The 14,551-nt window shown below is 41.4% G+C and overlaps 1 protein-coding gene across 6 annotated transcripts in view; it reads right to left on the bottom strand.

Annotated features, from left to right (window-relative positions):
• The window catches only part of AFF2 (ALF transcription elongation factor 2), a 498,044-nt gene that overhangs the window by 24,856 nt on the left and 458,637 nt on the right, over positions 1-14,551 (bottom strand). For all 6 annotated transcript variants that reach the window (XM_009235348.4, XM_002832215.4, XM_002832217.4 and 3 more), the window contains 5 exons: positions 11,747-12,757; positions 9,901-10,022; positions 5,421-5,643; positions 1,282-1,571; positions 669-732 (listed from right to left, as the gene is read on the bottom strand). In XM_009235348.4, coding sequence (XP_009233623.1) covers positions 669-732; positions 1,282-1,571; positions 5,421-5,643; positions 9,901-10,022; positions 11,747-12,757 — 1,710 coding nt within the window. The remainder of the gene's footprint in view (positions 1-668; positions 733-1,281; positions 1,572-5,420; positions 5,644-9,900; positions 10,023-11,746; positions 12,758-14,551) is intronic.

Raw genomic sequence — 14,551 nt, 5'->3', positions numbered from 1 at the left:
TCTAAAGCTTTCAATGTGATGTGTGGTTGAGACCCACTGTTAGGAGCCTCAACCAAATCAAACAACTCAAAATGTTGAGCTTATCACTGATCTAGGTGGCTAAAACCCTTGGAGGCAGCTGGGCAAAGTATCTTGAGAAATCCAGATGACAGCATTTCTTTTCTCTGTTTGGGGCCCCAGCCTAACTGTGGGGCTCACTCTGAAAACATGTCATCAAATGCAGCAAGGAGCTGAGTTTTTCCTCAGGCCTAGTTTTCCCAAAGCCAATTTTTGAGGCCATTTAGACAGCTCTAAACAACTCTCACATTCCCACACGAGTTCTGGCTTACTGGACCAAAAAAGCACATCATTTCCAGGGAAGTTTCATAAGTCATTCCAAATTCACTTGAAAGATAATGACAGTGGTATATGCCATTAAGCTTCTGAAGTTGGGGTAAGGGGAAGAACAGTGGGAAAACAAATGACATGATAACCAAGACCTGAGAACTTTGGGAATTACAGAGCTAAGTAATTCACTAGTTCAAATCTCCCTATGTCAGGGCAGCAATGTGTTGACAGGCAGGTGTGGGCTGTGATACTGAAAATTTGCTTGGAAAAGTGCTTTCTTTGTTTTCCTTTGAAACATAAATCCTTAACGGGAACAAAGCAAAGAGAAAAAGGAAACCTACCAGTGCATCAGCTTTGTGCTTCAGCTTCTTAGCTTCTTGCATGTAATAATCAGCATTGTGAACCCTAAATAAATAAAACAAGCTCTTTCAGAAACCAATGCTTCATCTTTTCATTAAAAGACTGAATCATCAAACCTTTTCTGCTATAAATTTATTCCCATATAATGCCTTGAAAAAGGCAGACTAATGCTGTCATTCACATCATGACCAACATTGAAATAATACTGTAAATGAAATCTGAAGTACATAATGGCCCATTAGGATAAATAACCACATCCTCCAACCCCAACCATTACAGTTGTCCAAATAGATCAAACAAAACCTAGCTATACATCTGTGTGTTGGTTATATGTGAGGACATGGATAGGAAAGGACAAAACAACCTGCCTTTGGAACAGTAACAATGCTGCATAATTAAAATGGGCCAAAAACATTTCTTGGTGGGGACAGAGTGGTGAGTGTGTATGCAGGGGGTGGGGTGTACTTTTAAGGGTACAGGATTTGATGCTGAGGTCTTATTTGGGGTGACACATGCATAGCACTAGAAAAGCCATGCTACCCCCACCCCCCATTCACTACTCCAAACTGTCCATGATAATCTGGAACAACATACGAGTCATCAAAAGTGAGCTTGGGTCTCCGGACATTAGTGCTGCTGCTGGATAGAAGGGGCAGAGCTGCCCAGGACGTCATCTCCAGGTGACTGCTATCCATGAGGCCAGTAGTGATGGTAGAGGTGATGGTGGAAATGGTAGTGGTAGTAGTTGTGGTGGTGGCCGTGGCGGTGGCAGTAGCTGTGACAGTGGTGGTGACAATGGCAGTAGCAGTGACAGTAGCAGTGGCAACAGCAGTATTGGTGATAGTCATGGTGGCAGAGGATGCCTTTTTTGGAGTGTCTCCCTCCTGGGAAAAAGGAGGACAAATAGTTTCCATTAGGTCCAGCTTTTTAAAAAACTTTGTCATAAATGCTTTGAATGTCAAGCACGTTACGAAAGAAGACAAAAAAAAAAAAGAAAGAAAACAATGCACACAGCTTGAGGATAAATAGGTGACCCTGGATATTTTATGAATGCCATGAATCACCAGCTTTTGTTCTATTATGACACCAAACATCAAGCTAATTGGGTGCTGCGATTACATAGCTCCACCATCCCATTAAGACAGCCACGGCAAAGGTCTAAATCCAGTGGTAAATGTGAGGGGAAAGGGAAGGAAGAATATACAGAGGAGAGAGGAGGAGGGAGGGAGAAAGGAAGAGATGCATGGACAAAGAGAGGGAGAGATAGAGATATTAAATAAATCCCTTGACCCCAATGTGGGTATTTTTAATAAGGGAACCAACCCAGAAGCTTTCTCTAGGGTAAGTAATGTCCTCAGGTCACTCTGCAAAATACCAGATACAGTCCAGCAAAATACCAGGAAATTGTACTCTAATCATCCCTGCCCTGGCTGAACTGAGGTTGAAGCAGCCCTTTTGTTCATGTGAGGCGCTTGGTTGGTTTCTAGCTAAGTGAAATGTGAGTGTGTCTCCATTTTGTTTTGAAATCTTAGGATGGCGAGGCCTCATTTCTACCGGGTGCAAAATCAAATGGGTAAGATACTTACAAGGGCTTTGCTTTGAACTGTCATTGCTATAGAAAGGATGGAGAAAGGAGGTGGTAAGATTTGTAATTACGTGACAGTGTGGTATCACAAGACTACCTGCCGTGTTCAAGTGGCCGACTCTGCCCTCCCACCCCCAGCAACTGTGGGACTCTCCTGACTGTTCTCTGTCTGACCATACTTCCCATGGTGCCTCGTCTTCCTTCTGCTCTTCTGAATTGGTATCTCTCTAAGGTTGGTGTTCCCCAAAGTTCACTCCGCAGTTCTCTTCTTTCTTGATATGATCTGTCAATCTTGTGTGTTGTTGGCACAGATTCAACAATAAGTAGGTAACACCCAAATGGAAACCGCAATCTTACCCAATCTCCAAAGCTCCAGCCTACAGTGACCATCTTAGGACAATTCTACCAACGTGGCCATTAGCACCTCAAATTTCTGGCAAATCAAATCACTAATCAAACCAGTTTCCTCTTTCTGTTAATGGCAGGATGGTCTTCCCTGTCATCAAAGCTGAATTTGTCCGTGTCAATAAAGAGTTTCCAAACTGACTTTGGCACAGTTACACAGGGAACTGCAGTAGTATCTGGGCTAGTGGCACTGAAACTGGCAAGGTAGAGACTCCCCACCTTTCCTTCCATCTGAGCTGCTCTGCTTTAATCAGTTTTATATATTGAAGTTCTGTAAATTACTTCATTTTGAAAAGTGATAATGCTCCTAGAACTCTTTTTGAAAACCATTGCTCTATTTCATCTTTAATTTTTCTCCCTCAACATTACCAGTTAATTGCAGTTAATTACTCCTATTAATTGTATCTCCCCAACATCTCTCAAATTTGTCCCTTTCTCCCTCAAAGCCTCAAAATGCAGGCCCTCATGGCTTCTCACTGAGACTAACAAAGAGTCTCCTGGCTGGACTCCCAGCCTTTGAGCTAGCTTCTCCCTCCACCTTCAATCTGCTGACTGCTAGCTTGAGCTTCCTGAACAAAGTTCCTAGCATCTCCCTGCCCTGCACTCAAATGCAAACTCAAGGCTGAAGCTCCTTTGCTGGCATTCAAGGCCCTATCTGATTTGGCTGCAGCTTTCTGCCCAATCTCTGACTGTTCCCTTCCATGAACCTTAGTTTCAACTGAACTGAACATGTCCCTGCTTTTTTCACTTTCCTGATTTGATACATGTGAAGTTTTAGATTTCAAAAAGCCTTCCATTCATTTGTTTCTTTTTTTACCACCTTGTGATAATTTATTCAACTTATTATTTTTATTGCATTTTGAAATTTTTATAATTGTGGTAAAACACACATATAATAAAATTTATCATCTTAACCATTCTTAAGTGTACAGTCATGTTAAGTACATTCACATTGTTGTGCAACCAATCTCCAGAACTCTTTTCATCTTGCAAAACTGAAACTCTGTACCCATTAAACAGTATCTCCCCATTTACCCTTTGCCTTAGACCCTTGCAACCCCCATTCTGCTGTCTGTCTCTATGAATTTAACTACTCTAGGGACCTCATGTCAATGGAATCATATGGTCTTGGCCTTTGGTGTCTGGCTTATTTCACTTAGCATAATGTCTTAAAGGTTCATCCATGTTGTAGCATATGACAGGATTTCCTTCCTTTTCCATTGTGTGGATAGACCACATTTTCTTCATCTACTTCCCTTCATTTTTAAACCCTACTCATCTATTAAGGATCAACTCAGGAAACGCCTCCTCCACCAGGGAAACTACCTTATGCCTACAGCCAGAAGTACTTTAATCCTCCTTGGACCATTCAGAGACCTGTCTCTATCCCTGTCCTAAGACACCAATCACCAGCTATTTTATATTCTAGTCCTTTGAGCACATGTCTCATTGCTCACTTTAGACTGAGAGCTCTTTGAGCACTGGAGCCATCTCTGATTTGTGATACTGTCCCTCCACCCCACAGCCCAGTGCCCTCAGTGTTTGCTGAGTGCACGCATGCACGTATGCACGGACACTTGCTATAGTCAACAGGGTCACTTGAAAGATAAAAGCCAAATGTGAAATGTGTTTCTTATATTGACGTGGATCTTTTACACTTCATCCTGGACCTTCTGAATACAAAATAATTATTACCACCTAGATCTCACTGATATAAATGTGCTGAGAACCTATGCATCTACAAATTGTTATGATGGATACGAAGAAAATGAAGATATTTTTTCAACCCAAACATTTTAAAGGAAACAGAGCCGTAAAAAACTTGTAAGCCAGCTTCGCGTCTCCACTGCCACAGCCAGATTGGCCTAGACCACACAGTTAGGCCAGCCCAAGACAGTGTCATTTGTCTCTATGGCCAAGATATGTGGCAAGTACCCTGAAACATTACATCCACCACACATGGCATTTATGTCAGTCCTGGCACATCTGACTGGAAATGTCTGAATTCAGCCATGATCATGTAAGTTATATAAAAATGTCATCTCTCCACACTCACTCACCCGTCGAGTCAATAAACAGGACTTCATGCCTAAATGGAATAGAGAAGACTCTGCGAGCACAAAATTGCAAACGTTTTTGGAGCTAGAAGAAGCTTTATAGATCATCTAGTCAAATCCACTCATTTTATTATCTCAGAGATGTTTCATGATTGGCCCAGAGTCATAGAGCAAATTTGTTGCAGCGCCAGCACTATACAAGTTAAGAATTAAGTGTCTTAATCACAGGCTAAGGCAAAAATTATGCCACAAAGTCGCCTAGATTTCAAATCATTAATAGAAAGAATGGCCCAAGAAGAGGCACTGGTTGCTCACTGCTATCAGAGAAGCCTAGTGATTTCCCTAAGAAGGATAATATATTTCTAGGAGCAAATATTAATATATTTATCATGTTTCCCCAGTAGATTTTAGCCCTTGTGGAAATGACTTTGCAGATTCTTTTAAGCATTATCAGTGTCATAATAACATCTGTATCATTTATAATCCCTAATTATTTGTGACAATATACTAGGCACTATACAAAGAGAAATAATGGAAAGTTTGTGTATTTGTATACACAGGCCTCTCATATTTCTTCTCTGCATCTTCCTCCCTTCCTCCTGCAACATCCCCAAATGATCAAGTTAGATGAGCTGGGTTAACTTGTTTCTACCTGACAATTATAATATTTCTTCCAAGATGCTTACATTTACCGATATCCCTTTGAAAGTAGCACAGAATTTGCCTTCATTTCTCTTAGGTTTGGTAGATGTGATTTGTCCAGTCATGGCGATGTTTTTGTCTTGACCAAAGGGACCATTATTGCCACTGACATTTCTGCGGCGTGGAGGGTCCTCTGGCAGTGGGGAAAGTGGAGGAGGAAACAGTTTTTCTTCCTTTCTTCTATTTGCTCTCCTGGATGAATTATTTCTGTGGAAAACAAGAAGTGTAGGGTGTCATAAAGTCTTCTCTCTCTTTATTCTGATTTTCCCCATGATGCTAGTACTGTCAGCTGAAGTCATATTTTAATTGCTATCCCTCTACCTATGGTGAAGAGCATATCTAAAAATGCATATAGACATAGATATAGATATCTATATAGATATAGATATCTCTCTATATAAATATAGATATATGCATACATATGTATCCAAGAATAAACTCATGTCTTTGCAGCAGAACTCCATGACAAATGTAAATGCCTAATGGAGTGTGCTACAGTAGGATATTTTCAACTTTTCAAGATTACTGTTAATTAGATTTTTATGGAAAATACAATGAAGACTTTAATCCCATCATTTTTCAGGATGGTTCCTATTTATTTTGCCCTAGGACTTAACTGCACAATCATGCAATAAATGGCACAATAAAGAATCAGTGGAAGAGTATTTTCTTAAGAAATATTATGCTTACGCATTACTTAGAAATAAATAATGCACTAAATAGTATTGCAACATACATTGCAAATTGTATATACAGAATGTTCTACTCCAACACCAAGCATAATGAGCCTCTGACCTTAAATTGTTATATTGAAGTACTGATGTACTCCACTTTACAAAACTCCATTTAAAAATATTATTTTGTCATATTCACACTAGACATCTGCAATTTTAAAAGCACTCCCGTGCTTTCAAACTGATTTATCTGCCCATTAAATGGGCACCATCAAATAGTCCGAGACTTCAAATAAAACAGAACAACTGAAACCTTATGCTAGCTGCTTAACATGGTAATTGGGTCATGGATTTTCATTTTAGTTACTGTCTTAGACTAATCAATGAAGATTACTTGAATTTTAATCTTTTCTTAGACAACTAATATTGCACTGTGCAGCTATTTACTTTCCATGATTATTGACTACAATTTTCAATAGCAAATTAAGTCAACAAGAATTTATGTTTTCCTCTTGGTCAATTTCAGTCAGTGTCTAGAAATATAGATTTACAATATCTCAAAGCAACAAATCAAAGATGAACAAGCATTCAAGTGGTCTGATTCCCTGAAATAGAAGTCAAGGCAGACTCCTTGGCCCACTTCCACTGTGTTGCACAAAATTGCCAATTGTAATATGTGTCATCTTCTCCATCTTTTGTTTCATAAATATGGCCCTATGTTAATTTTTGTTGTGTAGTGAAACTGAAAAAACGCAACTGTTTCTGTCATTACCTCAATTGATTAAAATTCATTAAAAATACTTTCCAATGGATTTTAAAAATTGCTTTGACATGTGTAACCATTTTAAAATAGTAGTGGTGATGCCTGATTAAAATGATGGTGAACATATGGATTAAGATTCTTGTCCATGAGGAAGCTCCACAAATAGCAGATCACATTAAGCGTAATAATTACAAAGGCACCAGGCCTTTGGGAATTTATATGTGTGGATGTCAAGCATTGCTGTGGCATCTACAGGAGGTGAATGGTCGTTCATTAGCTGTAAATACTCCCCCACTACTTGAGCTGCCTGAGGAGAAACTGGGGGCTGCAAGGGAAAGAGCTGCTTCTGAGAGGCAGTTAATTTGCCATTGGCAACTACAGTCATGCAATACCTGCCTGTCTGCCACTAAACCAACCAGCGGGGATTCAGTGCATTCTGTACAGTGAGCACCCGTGACCTGGCCCCCTTTACATCTGCCTGGTCATGATCTGGAACCATGGGGTCTTTAAGGACTTCCTTGGTGAAAGACACCTAGGGTGCATTTTCTAGAGACCACTCAGTCATCGTTATGACTTACAACTACAAAAGCAGCTTTTGCGTCTTTGGGTACCTCTTCCAATAGGCCAGAGTAGAACAGGAGACAAAAGAAGAGCATCACCACCTGCACTCAATTCCTCAGAGGGCCTGCTGAAGGTACCAGCTCTAAAGAAGAAGGGGAGGTCCAGGAGAGTCCTTCTGTTGAACTATGGGGAACTATAGCTGTCATAGTCTGGTGTGGAATCTTTGTTAGGTTTAGAATAGTCATTTAGAAAAGTGAATGTTGTCTCCCATTTTGTTTGAAAGGTTAATAAGGCACAAAGATGCAAAGCTTGAGGAGAGGATTCCCAGGAGGAGACCCCTAAAATGTCAGTCATTGCTTCATTCTTCCTCAACTCCAGAAAGTTTTCCAGAGAAAACTCATCTGTTTGATGGGCATAAGAAACTAATTGAGGTTCTTTCTGAATGATAAATGCTACAAGGGAAACACTGCTTTCCCACCTACTAGAAAAGCAGAGACATTGTAAAGATAGTGGATTAAAGACACCATTTGGTATAAGGAACATGGCTGTGCTGCAGCCAAGCAGGCATAGGGCAGCAGGCATAGGCTGAGGTAAACAGCCTAGATGACTCAGTGGATTGGGGCACAAGCACACAGCCCCATGTCTTATATAATCATAGCCATGAAGACGTAACACAGAGAAGCTCACCACCTGGCTGTCAGCCACTATTGTTTGTGCAATGTATAAATGTAACACTCACCCTGTGAAGAAGCTGCTAAATAAAGCTATGTCTCATTTACCTGCTGTCTCTTGAGTGTTCTCCAAGCTCCCTGCTCCACATCCACACACTCCCCTCAGACCTCAGCTGGGGTTGGACCCCAACCCTGAGTGTGACATTTGGTAAGAACCAACTCAAATGGCTAGACCTTTATGTAATACTTGGTCATCTCTCTTTTATAAGATGGGGAAGGCGACAGGCCACTGGGTCACCTACAGAGTGTAGCAGTGGGGACTGAAGGTTGTGGCAAGGCTGGATGGCCCAAACTGGTCTAAGCCTGGAAACTGAGGGAACAGTGCCACCACAGCTATGCCATTTTAGTCCTTCCTCCTTGCAAACAACGGAGGAGGGCTCTGGAATGACCATGTCTGACCATCAGGGGAGCATGCCTCGTCACATGCCTGGTCTACCCTGAGGTGAAGGGGTCAGCTTGCTCCACTGGAAGGGTCTCTAGTTCTGAGAACTTCAAGTATGTATGTGAAGGGATGTTTCAGAGCAAAGTTATATCAGATAATACAGATGAACCTCACCAATAACTACTGATCCTTGAGGCGGGGGGCAGCCCAGGACCCAAATCTCCTTGTTAGTTAAACCACATCTAGTTGTAATTGATCTTTTCTTTCCTTTCATCTCAAAACAACAAAGATCCAGACAAATGTAAGCTGATAACTTATTTCCGACATCTTATCTGTAGCAGATTGATGCCATATCACTGATGTTAAACTGTAATCTGTGAAATCAGTTGTTAGCTGCAGTTAGCCAGATTGCCTCTCTGCTCTGGGCTGCTAATAGGCTCCAAAACTGGCTTTGATGGAAGTAATCTCTAACGTTGAATGAATTTATGGCAATAATTACGCAGACAGAATGGTTCAAGTAGCTGACATGATTGTTAGTTAAGTGATATTTATAAGACAGAAATAACTTGGTCACAATGCTTGGCAGAAACAGAAGGCAGGACTTCTCTGAAGAAGACTCAAGCTGTTTGAGTGAGGAGGTGCCAGGAAGCCTCCTGCCGGACTCTGGAACCTTCCACACAGAGAGAGAAGGAAGAACAGGTGCCAGCTCCTTGGAATGACATGTTTGGGGAGGCCAGAGAGATAAGCTGTCTGGGAGTGGCCCTCCTCCTGGGACAGTTCTGTGTCAGGAAAAGATGGCTTTTTTTTTTTTTTTTTTCATTCCCTTGGCTTCTGTGGAGTTCTGGACCTAGCTACTGGTCCTCAAGATTCATATCAATGTTAATTAATGACATCAAAGAGGAAGCAGCTGCCTCATTCTGTCAAGATCAAGGAGTTGCTTTTCCAGGAAAATTGAGTAATCACCATCAGAACTAAACGTTGGGTAGAAGCAAGTGATCTGGTTAAAGTGATAGGGGTTCTCTTGATGCTTCTTGTTAATTTATTTACTTCCTTTTACCCTTCATTGAGTGCTAAAAGTTCATTTTGACTAATTTTAGTGATAAATCTGAATTAGAGTAAAGAAATGTTGCTAAAAGCTCATGGAGTCACCCAATTCTGGCAGCCTATGTTCTACCCCTTATCATACCCTTGTTAGACCAGTGGCCAGGGAGAGCTGAAAGGCCTTGACTGAGAGAATCCTGTTTTTTACCTTAAAGTCTTCTGGGGCAAGATCCCCCAAACAGGTTCAATTAGGATTTCTTAGGAGTCTGAGAAATCATACCAAGCCATCATACAGGGCCAGGGCAAACTCACTCTCTAGTGTTGGGAGGCTTGTGGGGTGGGGCTGGTGAGATGCAAGGGGGGAGCAAGCAGATAGTTGTGGCCTCCTCCAGGCGCTGCTTCTTCTCAGGGATCTTCTCTGCAACTTCTGTTGGCTTTAACAGGGAAAAAAAATACACATAGCTTGAAATGCATGGCACCATTCAGATAACCATATTTTATACACTAAAAAGGAGCAAGATACATAGTTTGCTTTTATTTTAACTTCTAGATTAGGTAGGTGAGTTAAATGTGCACCTTTGATCAGACAGAAAAGCAATCAACCTTGCCTAGCCTAGTCCTACAAAGAAACTGGCATTTGAGATAGTAGAACTGTGTGATCTGAACCTCTGTGTAAAGACTGGGTGGCATGGGAATCTCACAACAAAAGTAAAGAGAATCTATTAATACAATTTTTGGACACTTCTCCCATCAACAATGCCCCCACAAATGAGTAGTTTAGAAACTAAAATTGTAACTTGAATGTGACATAAATCCTGTCCAAGCAGCATGGGGATCATGGCTGACATATAAAGGTTGCTTACACAATGAGCACCATGCAAGGAAATGAACCACGTTCAAAGCACACCTTTGGACTTTTGCATGTGCTGTTTTGAAGGTACACTGTCAGCTGTGGTTGTACTGTCGTCATCACTAAATGTGGAGAATCAGTGGTAGGGCAAAGGCCTTTGACTTCTTGGTCCCTATTTTGGAATATAGGTTGAGTAGCCATTATCCAGAATAGTTGGGACCAGAAGTGTTTCAGACTTTGAATATTTTTGAATTTTGGAAAATTTGCATTAAACTTACCAGTTGAGCATCTCAAATTCAAAAATCCAAAATCTGAAAATGCTCCAATGAACACCTATTTCTCCTGAGTGTCATGTCAGTGCTCAAAAAGTTTCAGATTTGGAGCATTTTGGATTTTGGATTTTTAGATTTGGGATGCTCAAACTGTACTCTCATTAGGTATGCAACTCAGAGAGAATATGCTCTGTTTTGGAACTTGTAAAGTCAAGCTGAATGATGACTGCCATCATTTTTGCATCATCCTAGTCAGTAGGATGGCCTGGCCACAGTGGGGGCTGCGGCTCAATGAGGAATCTTAAGTCTTTCCTGGAAAGGGACAGAATAAATGAAGAAAGGACTGGGAACCTCCTTTCTAGCCACTGTGGCAGCCTTAGAAATAAGATTACCTGAATATCATCATGAGATAATGTCACTCTAAAAAAACTACCCTGAGATGTGGAGATACGACAGAATGAGGGTACTGGATATCAAACCATTTCTCTAGACATAGTTCAAATGAAAAGGGCCACTCTGGATTTCACCTTATGAGTATACTTTGTAGCCTTGGAACTCAGCTCTAACCTTCTGCAGGTAAGATTTTCCCAAGTCAAGCCTACCGCATAGATCAGTGATCCCAGCAGGCTGGGCAGAACATGTGGTTGGTAGGACCCAGGAGACTTAGAGTATAACTGGGCTGTGGAGATGCTAATGTTTGTCCAGAGAAATGAAAAAGCCCTAGAAGATGCATTTGGACATTGAGGGCACTTGCGTGCCTTGCCTAAGTAAGGAGACTTTCTTCATATTTTTCTTTCCTACACATCATAAGCCCTCATATGCCATAATGGACTCTCTTGCCACTGGCTACAGATCATTCCTAGTTTTTCCTCTCTGGTCATGTCAAATACTGCATTTCCCACAGAAAGCATCATCACCTTTACCAAAATCTGCAATGCACTGCCATTGGCTTCCTTGAAAATGAGGCTCAAGATCAAGTTAGACAACAAACAGACACTGCTCAAAAGCACTTGGCAGGCCACTTTGGACAGCTTACCTTGTGCTTACGCTTGCCTTTAGGGGCTGGTTTCTCCACAGCTGTGACAGCTGTCTGACGCTTGGGTTTTGTGGCAGTCTCCTTGTGGTCTGGCTTGGCAGGTGCTGCATGGAGTGAGTTGTGGCCAGGTACTCTAGAGAGTAAGTCAAGGTCAATCTTCACCCAGAGGTTTTTCAGGTTCTCATGATCTCGCAGAGGGGACAGCATTTCAGTTTGCATGACAGGAATGGGTGAAAATGTTGGCTCTTCATTACTGATGGATAAGTTGTTGTTGCTGCCACTGCTATTCATTAAGGTGCTGAGGGTCAGGCTGGCACCACAGATTTCCTTGGATTTGGCAGTATTACCTCCAGAAATAATGCACGGAGGCAGGACTTTGATTTGCAGGGTCTCTTCCTGATCTGTGTTGGAGTCAGATGTAGATGAATCTGTTTCAATGAATTCCCGAGACTTTGGCACAATCTTGCCAGGCCCTCTGTACTTCTTCTTCTCGGGAGCCAAAGGGATGTTAGGTCTTGGTTCTTTCCTAGGGGCTGGTTTGTGGGCAGTGGCTTTGTTGCGGCCTCTTGGTGGGTCATGAAGCTCCACACTTTCTTTTTCTTTGGGAGTGCTGCTGGTAATATTTGGTTTGGGCCAGGTAAACTCGTCAATGCTGGTGTTCTTCTCAACTTTTTTGGGCTGTTTTTTCCCAATTGTCCTTTGAGACACTGTCTCACTAGTTGTTGACAACTTATGCTTCAAAGCCTTTGTTTCTGGAATTTTCTGAGTGGGCCGTGGACGGGCTTTCTCCCTAATGAGACTGAGGAGAGGCCTTTCTTTGGGTTCAGCTGGGACCTGACTGGCATTCGTCTTCACTTTCATCTGGACTTCCATTGGTTGGATGATTGGAGGAGGCAGAGAAATAGTCTCCATGGGTGTTTCATTTTGGCCACAAATAAAAGACTTGTTCTGGGATGTCACTTTGTTAAGCCATTTATCCAGTTGCCACTTGTTGGTTGAGGGTGGCTCAGGCTGCAGATTGAGAAACAGCAGCAAGAATGATTTTTACACTTGGGAAGGATTCAAGAGAACCCTCAGTACAGAGACTACTACTAAAAGCTTTGGATGTCAAGTGACCGTTCACACATATACAAATACACACACTCATACACACACACCTGCACATACCCACTATCCATAATATTCAAATGACCTAAATAGCCAGATACAAACCAGCTGCAGTCTACTTATTTGAGCTCATTTCGACTCCTTCTCTGAAAATATTCTCTATTTTGGCCAGGAAGAAAATAATTATTCACAGAGAGATGTTCCAGTGGGTTGGCAGGGATGCCCATGAGGGAAACCTGTTTCCAAAATCCTTTGTGAGAATCATCACTCAACCTCTCACCAGGAGGCAGAGGTAATAGTCTCTGATCCTGAAAGGAATGTAAGCGCACCTCAAGTATAATTCAAAAGGAAAGGCTTTCCAGCTGCCAGAGTGCCAGTGCCTTCTATGTGATGCTGTCATTCCCTGCAAACAGATCAGGCCTTTTGTATTTTTACTGAAGGACAAAAAGATTTTACTTCCAAAAAATAGAAACCACTGAGATTTCCTTGGTGTATGGGCAATAACCAATTTATAGGAACATGCATGCAGACATTAGCATCCACTAAACCATGGCAATGATGCATACTATTCGGGTCCTTGATTCCTAACTCTGAGTTCTGCCAGCTGAAAAAAGAGCCATCATTTTTATTAGAATAGCTCTTCTTTTGAAAGCCATCAGCTGAGGCTTATGGTACCAGCCAATAGAGAGTGACAGAATTAAAAACACTTGAGTAGTTGTGCTAGCAACCTGCACAAGACAATGGCAGGCAAGGGTTGAGGAAGTTGTATCAGCTGCCACTGTGGGCAGCGGAGCTCTCGGGTTGAGAATATCAGCTCTGGATACACATGGACTGGGGTTTTCAGTCCTGATTCTACTACTGTCTATCTGTGAGGTCTTGGGAAAGTTCTTTTTAACCTCCTAGAACCTTATTCTTTCATTTGTAAAACAAAAATAATAATAAGTACTCTGTAAGGTTGTCATGAGGATGATATGAGAAAATGCAAGTCAAGAGCTCAGCACAGTGCCTGGCACATGCATGGTCCATGTTCAACAGGTATTTCTATTATCAATAGCAGTAATATTATTATTGTCTCCTATTTTTCTTTTCTGATTACTGAAAAACAAGTGTATGAAGAGCCGGGGGTTGAGGGTGGAATTTACTTGCTGTACCAAATGCAGGCTCAGGGAAATTGAGCGGCTATCCTGGACTCAGAGAGGATGTGAAGCAAATTCTTTTATTTCAAAATTATTATTTTAGTATTTCATGGAGCTGTGTTAAATGTTTTGGTGAATTATTATCAAACACACTTGAAGGATGCGTATTAAAATAAAGAACATATAACATTTAAATAATCATTTTACCTTTAAGGAAAGCCATACTTCTTGGGTCTTACTTGCCAAGTGGCAATTCACACTTTAATCACTTTAATCTAGAGTAAGGGTTAGTGTCCCCAAGGCCAGAATTGGATCTTGACTGGCTTCATTGGTTCTCTCAGAAGACAAGCTGCTAGTCTATTCATTACTAAGCTAGTTTTACTATGCTAAGAGAAGCTAAGTGAGTCACACAGCAAATCAGTCACACAGCAAAAAATGTATGCATGTTAGGAGTATGTGAATATATGTTTGTTAAAAGTTCTGTTAAATATCTGGATACTTTTCTGAAGTGGTTATTGTGCTAAATTAATTATTAATTATTGTGCTGAAAGTGTGTGTGTGT

This window comes from Pongo abelii, chromosome X, assembly GCF_028885655.2.
Source record: "Pongo abelii isolate AG06213 chromosome X, NHGRI_mPonAbe1-v2.0_pri, whole genome shotgun sequence".
In the NCBI taxonomy this organism is placed as follows: Eukaryota; Metazoa; Chordata; class Mammalia; order Primates; family Hominidae; genus Pongo; species Pongo abelii.
This window is presented reverse-complemented; position numbering and strand designations above follow the sequence as displayed.